Below are 15044 nucleotides of genomic sequence, written 5' to 3' on the forward strand. Positions count from 1 at the left end.
TCATAAAAGATCAGAGCTCATTCACAGAGTTTATAAAAACTTTTGCTCACTCTTCAAATAATCAATTCTGTAGCGGCACTCAGTGCAGACTCGGATGGACAATGGTTGACAGCTTTGAGCCATGGAAAATCTGATCGTTAGAAGTGAACAAATGAGACATCTCGTAAAAATGAAGGCTGCGTTTGATTGCACATCCTCTGTCCTTCACTAAGTTGAAGGACCCCTTTTCATGAGTGGTGCACAATTTGACCAAATCTGGAGCCAATTACGCATCTCGCATTGACTTGACTCCTCCTAGTCTAAACATGCCACACTGAGATCAAAATGTCTATTGACCTCACAATGAAGTTTTGATTTTTAGGAATGGAATGGAATTAAGACCTGTATTCTGCAAGATCAGAAAACTTCTCATTTTTGATGATGTGAAATAATATCCTGTATGAAATATTTCTTTAACACATGATGAGTAATTATGGTTGTTTTGAGAGGAAAACTGTCATAATCTTTCTGAAAAATGAAAGAAATGTTTGTGCAGAAGCTCTGCAGTTACATGCACATACTTAGCTACATTTTCCAAGCTGATGGAACATTTCCAGATGGCTCCAGTTGTGGCAGCTAGTAACTGTTTGTTTTCAGCTTCGTTGAGCAACATGACCAGTGGCTTCAGTCCCTCGTACTGCCGCACCAAATCACGGGTGTGTTTATCTTCTGCACACTAACACAGGAGTGAAGGCGCACACACATACAGTACACATATTTAGGCAGCATCGAGATGTGCGCCGTACTGACAATCAGAGCCAGGGCTAAATTAGTATTTTCATTCCAAGCCCTTTTATACGGGGCCAAAGAAAAGTGTAGTTGAGTGCGTACGGCCGTACCTTAAAGATAGCGCTGGCACAGTGCATTTGGAGCTCCTGGTTGTCACAGCTGAGGTTCTTCACCAGATCCTCAATCATGCCCTCAGTCTGTATAGCAATTCTGTAGCTCTTCTGCCAACACAAACATGCAGAATGACTCTCTAAGCTGAACACCTACTGTAAAAACCACCCTGCCTTGCCAAACAACACTGCATGCAGCGGCGTAGCGCTTATTTCATCCTAGGGTTTCTTGCTTCTGGCCTCATACAGTCATTCACATCTTCAAACCGGTCCTTTAATAGAAACAATCTGCCAGTCCAAAGTAAGGTTTCATGTATAGCGTGCTATTTTCACTCAATGTCCTTGTATTGAGTGGCTTTACACATAGCATTTGCGTTATGTTTCACAACAATTTTGTGTATGTATATATAAAGTTTGTAATGCTATTTATAATAATATGGCATATACATTTAGAATTAAACTACTGTACTATTCATAAGTTAGAGGTCTGTGAGATTATTTATGTATTATTATTCCAAGGTTGCATTCATTTGATATAAATATAAATATTATTTCAATTATTATTTTCTATTTTAATATTCTTTAAGATGTAATTTATTCCTGTGATGGCAAAGCTGTTTTTATTTAGCTGAAGACTTTCCAGTCATAAGTGCCACAAGACACTCCAAAAATAATTATTATCTTGCCTTATTATCATCAGTGTTAAAAACTGCTTAATATTTTTGTGGAGATCACGGTATTTTTTTTAGGATTCTTTGATGAACAGAAAGTAAAAAAAAAAAAAAAGAAAAAAACATTTTTAACATTATAAATGTCTCTCTCCCGTCACTTTTTATATATTTATTTATTGTATATTTGCTGAATAATAGCGATTAATCATTTTTAATTTTCTTCTATGTTTTCCAAAGACATACTAGAATATTTTAGTCTTTTGCAATTCTGCGATCCCTGAATCCGACACAAAATCAACAAAATGTTGCATTTTAATTCGTCATTTTACCACACAATAACCACAAAAATTAAGGTCTCACACAAACTAAATGATAATTATCTAACTGAATTAGCCCTAATTTTATTATGCATTTTGTTTGTTCTTTGTGTCATGCATGACTGTTGTGCAGCTAACATAATTTATGATATGGTAAATGCAATATCCTAATTATTAAAAAATATATATTTCCATAAATTACCACCACAAAATCAGTCATTTTGATTCCAAAAATAAAAAATAAATATCCTGCAGGGACTGTCAAAATCATGTTCATGTTTAATCAAAAAGTTACTTTCTTTGTAATGATTTGTGAGATTTACTAGCAATTTCTGAGTAAAAATGGCTTCAAAGTGAACCCTACACTAAATTTATTTCAGTGTAGCTATTAAAGATATTTCAAATAAACATTTTAAGCATCTGCTTTTGGTTCAGCAAACCTCAGAAGCGCACTCCTGCAAGGTTCCCACCACAGGGATGAGCATGTTCTTCTGTGATGACTTGAGCAGCCGAGCAAGCAGAGGGATTCCCTCAGCCCGACGGATAGACTCCTTGTTCCTGGTGCTCTTGCTGCAACTCCAAAGAGCCAGAGCCCCACAGCGCGCCACTTCCACGTCCCTCTCCTGCTCCGCACTCATAGACACACCATTAGGCACACAGTCCAACAACTCCACCTGCCAGAAACAACTTCAGCTTTTCAAACGCACTTTCCTGTGCTTGAACTTTGAAATACTGCAATAGATTTGTCACTCTGCTTCACATGATATGATTATTATTACATTACTGTGCTTTATACTGTTTTCATTTCACTCTGCATTAAAGTAGGAGAGTCATGTCACATCAAAACGAACTTGAATGTTTATTAATAGTGTCATGGTGTACTTTATGACATCTTCAGTGCACTTCTATCAGAGTCTGCAGGATGTGGAACACAATCTCCTGCCCTGAAGCTTCCAACATTCATCTAAACATTCATCATCAGCCAAAGACTGGCTGTTACTAAAGAGGGCCTGAAAATTCAGACTATGTCACACCAAAATCTACAAATGACCACATCCTTCAAAGAGTAAATTTTATGTTTCCCCTGCCGTCAAGCCAGAAAGGCCGCTCTAACACAGCATTACACGCGCGTGCCGTTCAGAGGTGGTCTGGGTCTTTAAATGTAACTAATCTATGATAGCTACAATGAGAACGTCCGAATCTGGCCCCGAGTAAATATACAGAGCAGAGTAACACACGAGTCCTAATCAAACCGAGCGTCACTCTGTCAATAAACACACATGCCAGGATGAGGGGGTGCACGACATTCAATCTGTTTTTACCTGCAATGTGCTCCCTTTGATGCTGGCATAGAAAATGATTGGGAGAAACAGTCTCGAAAGAAAGAGAGCAAGTGGAGAAATAGAGCATGGTATACGTATGTACCTTTAACATATTCTTCATCCTGCTGTCTCCTTTCCTCATGCAAGTTTTTAATCATAGTCAACCTGTTTTGATAAACATACACCAGAACAGATTTCACGTTTCTCACCAGTCTCTTGATGCCACCATGTTGTCGGACCGTCCTGCGAGCCCGTCTGAACTTGGCCACATTGGCAATGGTCTCTGCAGCCAGGCCCTTCAGCTCTTTGTCAGGAGAGTCCAGGATGGACACCATGGTCTGCAAACCACCCAGATCAGCGATGGTTTGGCGAATCTGAGAGTTACAACTGATCTCCTTCAAGATCTTCAAAGAACCAATCTAACAGCAAGAGAGATTAAACTATCATGTTTTAGAACAACTGCTTTACATATCTGTTACATGCTGCTGAATTGACTGAAATGTATGGGTTTTCATTTTTGTTTTATGCATGAACTTGCTGGAATTTTATGAAAGTTTCAACTTCCCTTTTACTTTACTGCTGTCATGTCAAAAAAGCAAAAATGCCAGTGGCCTCAACATTTTTTTTGTTTGATATTCCTTTATAATAGTAAGTCTTGTGTATGTTAAATGTAAAAATTAAATATTAAAATCAAAGAGCAGGAGTTAGCTTTTTTTTTTTTTAATTTGATAACTTGTATTCAGCAAGGACAAATCTAAAGACATTTATAATGTTACAAAATATTTATATTACAAAAATAATTGATGTTCCTTTGAACTTTCTATTGTTCAAGGAATCCTGAAAAAGTGTCCCCTAAAATATTAAGTTTTCAACACTGATAATAATAAGACATTTTTCTTGAGCACCAAATAAGCATATTAGAGTGTTTTCTGAATAAAAATTGTAATAACAATTTTGCTGTTTTTATTGTATTTTGATCAATTAAATGAAGCCTCGTGAACATCAAAAATCATACCAACCACAAACTTTTGACAAGTGGTGTACATCTGTAAAAATATGAATTAATAAATGAAAAACAGAAAAACAAACATTTTTTAGACTCAGACGGTGACCTCTGACCCAGTCTGGATGCACTTACTTTACATCTGATGTCATCTGTGTCAAGCAGGTTGATGAGGACCTCCAGCCCCCCGACGTCTCTGATAGCCAGCTGACAGGTCTCTTGGACCAGGTTAAAGTCTCTTAAAGCGCACAACACAATCACTGTGGCTGTCTGATTAGCCCCCTGTTCACACACAAACACATGTGCAGCAATTACATTAGCTGCTCCATCATAACCCACAGGCAGATGAACAAAAACAGTTATTGTTTTATATATTTCATTCATCTAAAACGTGAAATGACACACTGACTTATGTGTTACAGACAGAATTTGCATGAGTGTGAAGGTAGATGTACACGGCCACATGTGCATCATATAATTCTTGCATATTTTGCATTAATGGTGTAATTTCTCCATGAAACTCATTTTTCGACCCATTTGACCCACACCCCAAAATCATCTTCCCTTCGAGTCTTATTTTGTTGACCACATGTTGTGTATAAGAGTTTGATATTGTGACTATAAACAGGGGTGGGGAGAGATCCTTTGATACAGACTACTGCTGTGCTGCGGCCTGAAACCATAGACAATGACCTAAGTTAGCAATTAAAAGAAAACAAGCTCTGAAATGTTGGAGATCATAATGGATTGGCTTTAGAAAAAGCTCTGTTTTGACAGTTGCTATATACACAGTGTTTTAGGCTGGTCGTTCCTCAGAAGTTGCCTACACAGTGAGTACAACAAACCAAACATGTGGCATTTGTTGGGCCAAGCTCCTCAACAGATATGTATCGCAGACGACTGCGGTTTTGATATCATTCACGGCATGTCTTTTATCGCTGCAATGAAATAACAGAAGGGCGAGTGACAGATAAATAAAGCAGAGGATCCAGCAAAAATACTACACTATTAATCATCTTTAATCAAGAAATGATGGCTTCTGTAGTGATTGCTGTTTGTTTAGGTCAAAACCACAGATCTAAGATCAGCTTTCCCCTAGAGAAAACACCAGAAACTCGACTTCCACGTGTGTTTTTAATGTGATGCCTCGTTCTTCTCCTCCTTTCTTTATGGAGCGGCTCTTATGAATGCAAACAAAGACAGGCTTTTCTCTCCGAGGCTGGCGTTGGACAGTATGCTCATTGCAGTAGGTCCTAAAGAGGCATGTAAGCTGCTAATGCTGCTCGTGCAGCAGACCTTTGAAATGTGACACTAAAATTGAATAAACACTCGTGATTCTTTTTCATAAAACAAGCAACAGATAAGATCCAGCGATTAGGCCAGTCTCGCACCCTTGTTTATTTAGACACATGGTAGTTTGCATACCTTTTTTATTCTGTTTTGTAGTATAAGTAGAAAAGTAGGACACTAGCATAATTTCAAAAAGAGTAGTTAAGGAAAAAATATACATTGACAGAATATAAGTGGGAAGTAAATTTTGCATCATTGCATATTATTTGTAATTAAAGAGCAGCGTGAAATAGAATGTTATTAAAAAATAACATGGTGGCTATGTATTGCACATCTCTAAAAAGTAGCACTTGGTTTAGTATGTTTTGGAAGAAGACAAAACAATAAAAATGGATGTGAGAAGAGGAGAACATCAGATCAAAGAGATCAGAACATGATAGGACTCATAATGAAGAATGAAGGGCAAAGCTGAAAAAAAGGTGTGGGGAAATATGAAGAAACTAATAAGAGCGATGAAGGAGACAGACAGAGACAGTGATAAGAAGTGAGGAAAAATAGTCAGAGAGGTGGAGACAGAAAGATACAGAAGAAGAAAGAAGCAAGAGTGAGAGGGGAAAAAAGCACATGTGTTGTCCACATTAAGTGTCTGGACCAAATGTGAACCGAAACTAGCAGTGAATCCACTACACTTTCTATCTTGCCACTCGCTCAGTCTTCAAAGCATTTGATGGGTTAGCAATGAACCTTGTTAAAACATGAAGCTATATTTAGTACTGATACCAGGGAAAAAGAAACCCAATGCTCATATGCTTTCATTTTCTAGCAGCTTTGGTCTCGATGTGCTGTAGGCATTCTTTACAAATCAGAAAACATCTGAAGGTCTTTTATAATGTCTCTGTCTTGAATCTAACGGGCCCTCGCTCGCAGTCTGCGGTGTGAGGACAGATGTTCAGGACAGATGCACACGCAGATAAAAGCTGTGAACACGGATGACTGACAGGTTTATCATTTAAAAATCATTATACACCATACTCACATTAATGTTAGAGTTTGTGCTATCTCACCTCTCATATGTGACTGCAGGGATGTGCAAACTTACTTAGGGATGTTACTACACTTACTACTGTATATATAGCAGATCTCAGCTCCAGGCCCGGCTCCATGGTGAGCCAGGAGCTTTGCTAACCCTAGCCATGAGCTAGAACTCAAATCAGGACTCCTGCGCTGTTTTCTGTGCGCACACAACCAAAGCATGCACACAGAGAACCACAATCAGACAGCGCTCTATTACTGTATTGAGTTTGTTGTTTGTGGACACAAAATCAGTCACCTGGGTACCCATATTGGCGACTATTTTCACAAGCAGTCTTAACTGAGTTAAAAATAAAAAATCTTAATGAATGTAAAGAGTTGGGAGAAAATCATACGTGTCGGCAGCTGAATATACCTTGTCTTATGTCATTAATGTTAATAAAAGAATAAAAGAAAATCACTCTGCCCCAAATGACTGAATAACTTCTTGAGCTTTAATATGGATTCATCTGTATTTTCATTTAAACAATGATATTTGGTACCTGAATACCACCGTTAGACCTACCTGACAAACTTAAAGCCATTTTTATTTAATTTGTATCTTTGATCTTTCATATTATCACACAGCTCTATTAATAACGTTTAATTCACTGAGTTGGAATCATTAAGATTTTTCAATGTTTTTGAAGCATATCAAAATATTTTTGAAGGATCATGTGACAATGAAAGCTAGCGTAATGGCACTTGAAAATTCTGAAAGGCTTTGCCATCACATGAACAAATTATATTTTAAAACGTATTCAAAAATAAAACAATAATTTTAAATTGTTATAATATTTCACAATATCACAGTTTTACTGTATTTTTGATCAAATACATATAGCCTTGGTGAGAATAAGAGACATTTCAATTTCAAAAACATTTAAAAATACTTAATACTTATTTCTTTGGGAACTAAAATAGAATAATTTCCACACTATCTCTCGTAATTTCAAAAGGTACTAATATGTACCATTTAGTGGCAAATAAGGTACAAAGGTTCATCCCAGTGACATCTTTTATTTATTTAAAGTAATTTATTATATCACAGCTGACTGTTTATAACATCACCAAATGTAAGCTATATTATCACACAGCTCAATATATTGGATATATTAGTATATCAATCTTCACCCACATACATAAAGTGTACGCACATAAAGTGATAAGTACTACTGTACATAGCAAATTTCAGCTGCTTGCTAGTTTACATCTTCCCAAAATGTACAATACATTATCACCCAGCTATAATATGCAACTATAATGTATCAACTAAATGTATCACCTAAATGCAACTATAATGTATGAAGATATTAACATAAACATCAAACTTTATTGTTTTCACTTACTTTCTCTATTTGGATGAAAAGAATTATAATGCTGCTCAGGTCTGCAGGCCTTATCTGACAGCTGTATTAAAATGTCTTCAGAAAAAAAGTTGGAAACATTCATCTGCGATCAAAAAAAGGCAACAAAAAAAAAAAAGAAATGCTTGTTGCATTGCTCTCTACAATAAATAATCAAGTCTAGTGGTATCAGAAATAATTTACATGTCACAAAACTACCGAGCGAGCTGATAGATCGTAGTTCTGTTTGAGAGCAGAAAAGCAGGTCCCAGTGACAGCACAAGCTGTGTGTCACCATAAAAATCTATCCTGAGGAAATAATACTTGAAATGTTTAGCAAAAAACAGTGTGGGATGAGCCAGCATTCATAAATCCTGCCCAGAGTTCAGAAAATTAGCAAATTCTCCAGAAGAGCAAATCACAAAAGGATGGGAAAACAGAGAAAGAAAGCAGAAAGGAAAAAGGAGGAAAAGACAAACAGAGAATGGATATATAAATAAAACCTAAGGAGAAAACAAAGCTGTACTGATTCTCTGGAGAAAATTGAGATGACAGAAAGAAAAAATAAGTGGCAGGGTGATCAGAAGAACAAGGAGGTATAAGGAAAAGAGAATGTGAATGTTCATTCTGGCACGAGTGTTGTGTCTGATACACACATTAGAGTTAATTTATAGAGAAGCTGACTGAGGTCTGATCATTATCATTTATCCTCAATTAAACAGCCAGCTCTCCAGAGCAAGACAAAGACAGCTGTATAAATGATTTACACAGAAAGAAGCCATAGAGCCACAGAGCAGAGCCGTCTCCTTTAGATTTAAGAGCAAGGAGGTATCAGATTTAATGGACAGTATTAACTTGATGCAAAACAGCATATGCACAGCCTATTTACTAGCGCCAACTCTTGCAAGCGTATACACACACTCAAACCATTTGGATGGAATGGGTGTACTGCTGTAGATAATACGGTTTAATTTTATGAAAATTTCAACTGCTGTCTCTTATTTTTTGTATTAATTATCAGTATTTGAGCATACTGATTTGACCATGCACATTTTATAAACCTAATTCAAAAGCAATATTAATTTATTTAGGGGTAAAGCTTTTTTAATGAATCAAAGCAATCTGCTTGACTCCACTGCATCACACAGGACTGAGATGAGGAGCACCAGCAGCTGGATCTGCCACATTCATTTTATTACTCACTTTGTCCAGTAGAGGGAGCAAGACCTGCTAACGGCCATGCGAGGTAACAAGATGTGGACATTACTCTGGTTATAAATATCAACTGTTCTATTCTGAGAGGAATTTCAACTTCTGCCACTACGCAGATGGAAAAGTGTAGTGTTTGGAGATGATTTATTCGTTAAATTAATTTCATACTGAGGATAATAAAAAAAACTTTAAGCAGATTAATTTTCTGAGTGAGTATTTCTCAATCTGAGAGAAACAGTGAGCGCTATTATAAGTGAGGTATGAGCTACTGCAGTGAGAGAGATCCAGATTTAGACATTTCCTGAGCAGACACAGACACTCTGCAATGTTTCATTCAAATTGAGTCTGTAATATAATATTTTAGCTAATAACATTAGATCGCAAACACTATTTCAGCATATAGCAATTCACTTCCTCACAAGCGATTAACAAGGAGCAGAACAGAGTATTTGGGAGAAGGCAGAATGAGAGAGAATGTTTCTATGCAACTTTGTTTGCCTGCCATGTTTCTCTAATTCAAGCTAATGAGGCAGTTGGGCTGAATCTAGTGAGACAAACAGCCCGTGGCCACCTCTGCTACACACTGACGCAGTTACAAAGTGTGTCTGTGAATGTGTGAACGTGCAATTATACTCATCGCTCGTTCTTTGACACATCCAGACAACGACTGAATGGAGTTTGGTGTGTGTAATGTGTTTTGCGGTCTGAAGACATGCACGATTTCTTAATATAACACTAATACTGCCATGAACATCATGAAAGGATTTAGTCACTGGTGCAAACTGCCCTTCATACATATGTACAGGAAGGCAAACACGAAGACATGATGTAAATGTACAGTTCAGGTAATGTACACTGCAAAAATATCCCTAGGTAAACAGCCATTAAAGCACAAGTCCGATCATTCATGCATCACCTTATAGAAATGTAATCTTCCAAAAATACAAACGCATGTCTATACCCCGGAAAAGAGCAGAAGACAGAGGGGAGGAGAAAATCTGAACCTTCACTTTAAAAATAAAACAGATATTTAGTTTGGCACAGACTGTGTTTCGGCTTCTGATGGCAATGACATTATAAGAGCGCTACTGGACAAACCCTCATAAATAAGTGCTGTGGTTTCCAGACAGATAAAATGCTGGGAAGGGCACGTTACAAACACATCCTGTCTAGAGTTGAACAAAGCGCTGTGACAAACGCATCCCCAAACACCTCACACAAATCACAATAAACAAACTTTTCAAAACCACTTTCCAAACTATCATTCGCTGAGAATCAAACAGGATTTTGTTATCAAGTGCTTCTTTTTCCTGACGTTTGGTAGAGGATGAGCACCTCCCTCTGGGAAAATCACATTCATTATCCTGTGTTTTACTGGGCTAAAAATATCTACCTGCGGCTGAACTTTGCTTGGCTGTTTTTCTTTACATGGATTATAGCTCCCTACACTGAAGAAGATCCTTTTAAAAATGTGTACACACTGTGCCCTCGGGTGTTTGACATCTGTGCCCTTTTAATCTAGAGTAGGCCTATGCCTTCTATAATACTATGACTAAATTATAAAAGGTGATGATATGCCTTTGAATTATTTTATTCTCATACGTTAATGTGAGAGACCAGTTTTGCAACTTGAGTTATTTGTAAACACCGTTTCATCAATTAGACCCATTTTGATTTTGAGATGTCGGAAATACCAGTTAAACGTGCAGTATGGAATTTTTGGCCAGCAGGGGTCACTCAATCAAAACAATAACATGAGACGTACTTTGATGACGTCGGGAAAGAAAACGTGTGCATGCTAGAAATAGAACCGACGCCTATTTTCCACGCGACACGCACGCGTGTTGGAAGCGTTTCCAGGCAAAATATAATTGGAAAATATGTTTATATGTAATTTTGTACACAAATACATATTAATTCATGACATTTTGATGTTTGAAAGTCTATAGGTTGACATAAATTCAGATACAAATGTAATTTAAAAAATAAATAAATAATTATCGATTTTCAAATATTGCACCTGTCAAACATAAGTCGATTTTGCCGTCAAAACTGTTGATGGTGTCCTTTATCAATAGGCTTTATATTTATGTTCAACATGAAGTATAGATATTGTTGTCATGAAGACAAGAGCCTGGTCTGTCAGCGGTCTCCCTCTATGTCACCTACAGCAGCAGCAGCCGCCACGCTTCTGGCACGCAGCAGAGACGCCACGCAGCCAGTGTGTCACCGGCCTTAGTATTTTGACAATCACGTATTTTCGAACGGAGAGATATATGAATTATCAGACCCCTATCAAATCAATATTCCATCTAGCTAGTAGTAATATATGTTAAAAAAAACACGGTTGCCTTTCGTTAATAATTATAATTAGGCTACGTTTATACTATGATATCGAACAAGATAGTGAACTGCATTTGAAGCTACTTTATCCAGCTAGATATAGAACACATGTAGATTTACATTATACTCTACATGAGAGCTAGTCCGTCTGCGTTTTACACAAGACATCATCGTTTCACAAAATATACGGATAGATATAGTTAGCTGAATGGATGCATACCTGTTTATTAGAAAACAAGCATCTCTCTGTAGTTTCAGCTTGTCACGAAGCTCTCTCTATCTTGGAAATGCAACTCCAATATTTACCCGTGTCTCGTTTCTTCTTCGTCCCAAAACCTTCTCAGGTCATTTATTTCACCCGTACGTTTGCGCTTCACAGAACGTGCAGGCAAAGCATAATCATGATCCATAACTAAGTTATTGATTGAGGTATAAATTCGAATATAAACAATATAAATATAAAATATAATAGTCTCGATCAAGGCTAGCTACTACTTTTTCTTCTTCGTCTCGTCTTTGCTTCTGTTCACCTTTGTATTTGGCGGTTCCGCAGGAAGTTAGATAAACTAGAGGGGTCAAAGTTTATATGACGCCATAGACGGGCGACAAAACGGAAATAAAGAAACGTGCCGTGTCTTCTAATTAAACTATAATTTTCTTCGGATTTTAAAGTTTGTGGAAACTGTCGGGATAATGTAAGTACACAACAAAAAAATATATATAACATAGATATAGTGATATCTGCTATTTTTAAAGCAGAAATATTACATATTGCGCCTTTAACTGTGTCTCTTAAAAGCATCGCGAGCTAAGATTGTTACGTTAGAAAAAATTGATGCCAAAGTAAGTTGTTATAACGTTACTTGGGCTTATTTTTTAGGTTTAAAAATGGGTATGTGAAACACAACGTTTCTTAATGATCTTTCTTTAATTGGAAATTGTCTTATTTTGTATTTACCTTAATGATAACGCTGTGTCATTAATCTGGTTAAGAAAACAATTCTATCTTTTTTTCATACAAAAACAAATATCTAATACTCTTTTTATATATATATATATATATATATATGGGGCATCTGGAAAAAGGCTTGTCCGGAGAAGAAAAGGTGATCGCTACCATCAGTCCTGACACCATTCATGTGTGGGGTTGCTTCTCATCCAAGGAAGTGGGCTCGCTCACAATTCTGCCCAAAAACACAGCCATGAATAAAGAATAGTACCAAAACACCCTCCAACAGCAACTTCTACCAACAATCCAACAACAGTTTGGTGAAGAACAATGCATTTTCCAGCACGATGGAGCACCATGCCATAAGGCAAAAGTGATAACTAAGTGGCTCGGGGACCAGAATGTTGAAATTTTGGGTCCATGGCCTGGAAACTCCCCAGATCTTAATCCCATTGAGAACTTGTGGTCAATCCTCAAGAGGCGGGTGGACAAACAAAAACCCACTAATTCTGACAAACTCCAAGAAGTGATTATGAAAGAACGGGTTGCTATCAGTCAGGATTTGGCCCAGAAGTTGATTGAGAGCATGCCCAGTCGAATTGCAGAGGTCCTGAAAAAGAAGGGCCAACACTGCAAATACTGACTCTTTGCATAAATGTCATGTAATTGTCGATAAAAGCCTTTGAAACGTATGAAGTGCTTGTAATTATATTTCAGTACATCACAGAAACAACTGAAACAAAGATCTAAAAGCAGTTTAGCAGCAAACTTTTTGAAAACTAATATTTATGTAATTCTCAAAACTTTTGGCCACGACTGTACAGTTAGATACTTTAAAATAATTTGGTGATACCAACTCTTTTAAGCATAACTTATCTTGTAGTTGATTCCAATCAATTGAGCAGCATAATTAAATACCCAAATGGCATAACTGAATTGCAAATAGGTAGCCTAATCCAATAAAATATCCATCATTACATTTTTATATTTATGTAGCCTACACAATAATATTCTTAAACACTGTAATCCTTTTGTTTTTAATAGTTGGCATGTTTGTGTGATGCACATCCCTGTGTGTAATAAGCAAAGGCAACGCGCACTGTGGACCCGCCCAGAGGCGCATTTTCTACCAACGCGCTCTTTAAATAACAAAAAAATAGTTCGCCATTGACTTTAGACTTTAGACCAGGTTTGAGTTGGTCTATGGCGCAGTCTATTTTAAGCTCCTTACAATAGCAATGCGCCAGCAATGCGCCTGAACACACCTCTTTTTTAGACCAGCACGCCCATGGGTGCACAAATGGGCCCAAATGCATTTGCTATTTAAGCGACGTGGCGCTGGACAGGAAAATGCGACTGGCGCCGGACTGAAACTAGCAAACACACTTGCGCTGCGCCTTGCATCGCATTGCGCCGGGTGTATTATAGGGACCAATAGTATTGTGAGTGAAGCCCATAATTCTTTACAACTTTTTGAAAGATATTCTGCTGTAAGTACGATGGAAGTAAACCTAAAATGATATTATATATATTAATAAGAACAATGCTTAAGTCTATGGGATGCCAACGACGGCCATCCAACCCGAGAATTTAATAAAAATGAGTAAGGGCATTTGAATTTGTGATGAACCTTAATGCTCCATGATAAACTGAATGGGTGCCTGCATATATATAATATCACAATAATCCAACAATGACAAAAATGAAGCTGCTACCAATCTCTTCCTTGCTACAAAAGAAAGACATAACTTGACTAAAAAAAAGGCCTAGTTTCGACTTTAATTTTCTCTCAAGGTACTGAATATGAGGCCCAGAAGAGAGAGAACCATCAATTAAAAATCGCAAGTATTTATACTTAGATACTACTTCAATCTCTAAACCTTGAAGAGTAGTAATTGACCGTGAGTTTGAATGTGCAGACTTTCTTTTTGTAAACATCATAAGTTTAGATTTCTCCGCATTTAAAACAAGTTTTAATTCGCTCAGCATATGCTTAACTGCATCAAAATCAGACTGAAGATGACTCAGAGCCTGATCCAATGTTGAAGCCGAGGAGTAAATCACCATATCATCATTGTATAAATGAAAACTTTATTCCCAATATTATTAATATAAAAAAAAAATAATAATGGCCCAAGGACCGATCCCTGTGGTACGCCGATACTTACATTCAGAGTAGTATGTAACAATGTTGTTATTAATCTTTGACATGCCAAAGACTGTGATAAAAAGTTTTTAAAAAAATCCAGCCAAAATTACTTTTATATTGAAAATGTCTTTTTTTTTTTCAAATCAGTGACATCATTCATTCACCTGGCAATTAAAGAGTTAAAATCTTGGATTTTTTTGTAAAACATTTGGTAGTTTTGATCAGGACTGAGGTTGATTTTGAAAAAAATATTTATTTGATACATTTTTAAAGCAGATAATTGAGTGGATATTTCCATCCCGAACATAACGAAAGGGTAGTGAATTTGAACAATGCACAAGGGTTAATAATACATGACATAAAATCTGAATTTGGTTTACTTCCAATCAGATTTTTTATATTTTTCAAAAAAGTTTTCAAATTGTTAAGATTATTAAAAGTTTCTAAAAGAAAGTCAACCTTAGCTTTCCTAATCACAGCAGTACATACATTA

The 15044-nt window shown here is 36.8% G+C and overlaps 1 protein-coding gene across 2 annotated transcripts in view; it reads right to left on the bottom strand.

Annotated features, from left to right (window-relative positions):
- LOC132122218 (outer dynein arm-docking complex subunit 2-like) overlaps nt 1–15044 on the bottom strand; it is a 54799-nt gene that overhangs the window by 21333 nt on the left and 18422 nt on the right. For both annotated transcript variants that reach the window (XM_059532212.1, XM_059532211.1), the window contains exons 11-15: nt 4327–4473; nt 3398–3607; nt 2307–2540; nt 879–989; nt 561–715 (exon numbers count right to left, since the gene is read on the bottom strand). In XM_059532212.1, the coding sequence (XP_059388195.1) occupies nt 561–715; nt 879–989; nt 2307–2540; nt 3398–3607; nt 4327–4473 (857 nt within the window). The remainder of the gene's footprint in view (nt 1–560; nt 716–878; nt 990–2306; nt 2541–3397; nt 3608–4326; nt 4474–15044) is intronic.

Source organism: Carassius carassius, chromosome 40, assembly GCF_963082965.1.
Source record: "Carassius carassius chromosome 40, fCarCar2.1, whole genome shotgun sequence".
NCBI classification, from domain to species: Eukaryota; Metazoa; Chordata; class Actinopteri; order Cypriniformes; family Cyprinidae; genus Carassius; species Carassius carassius.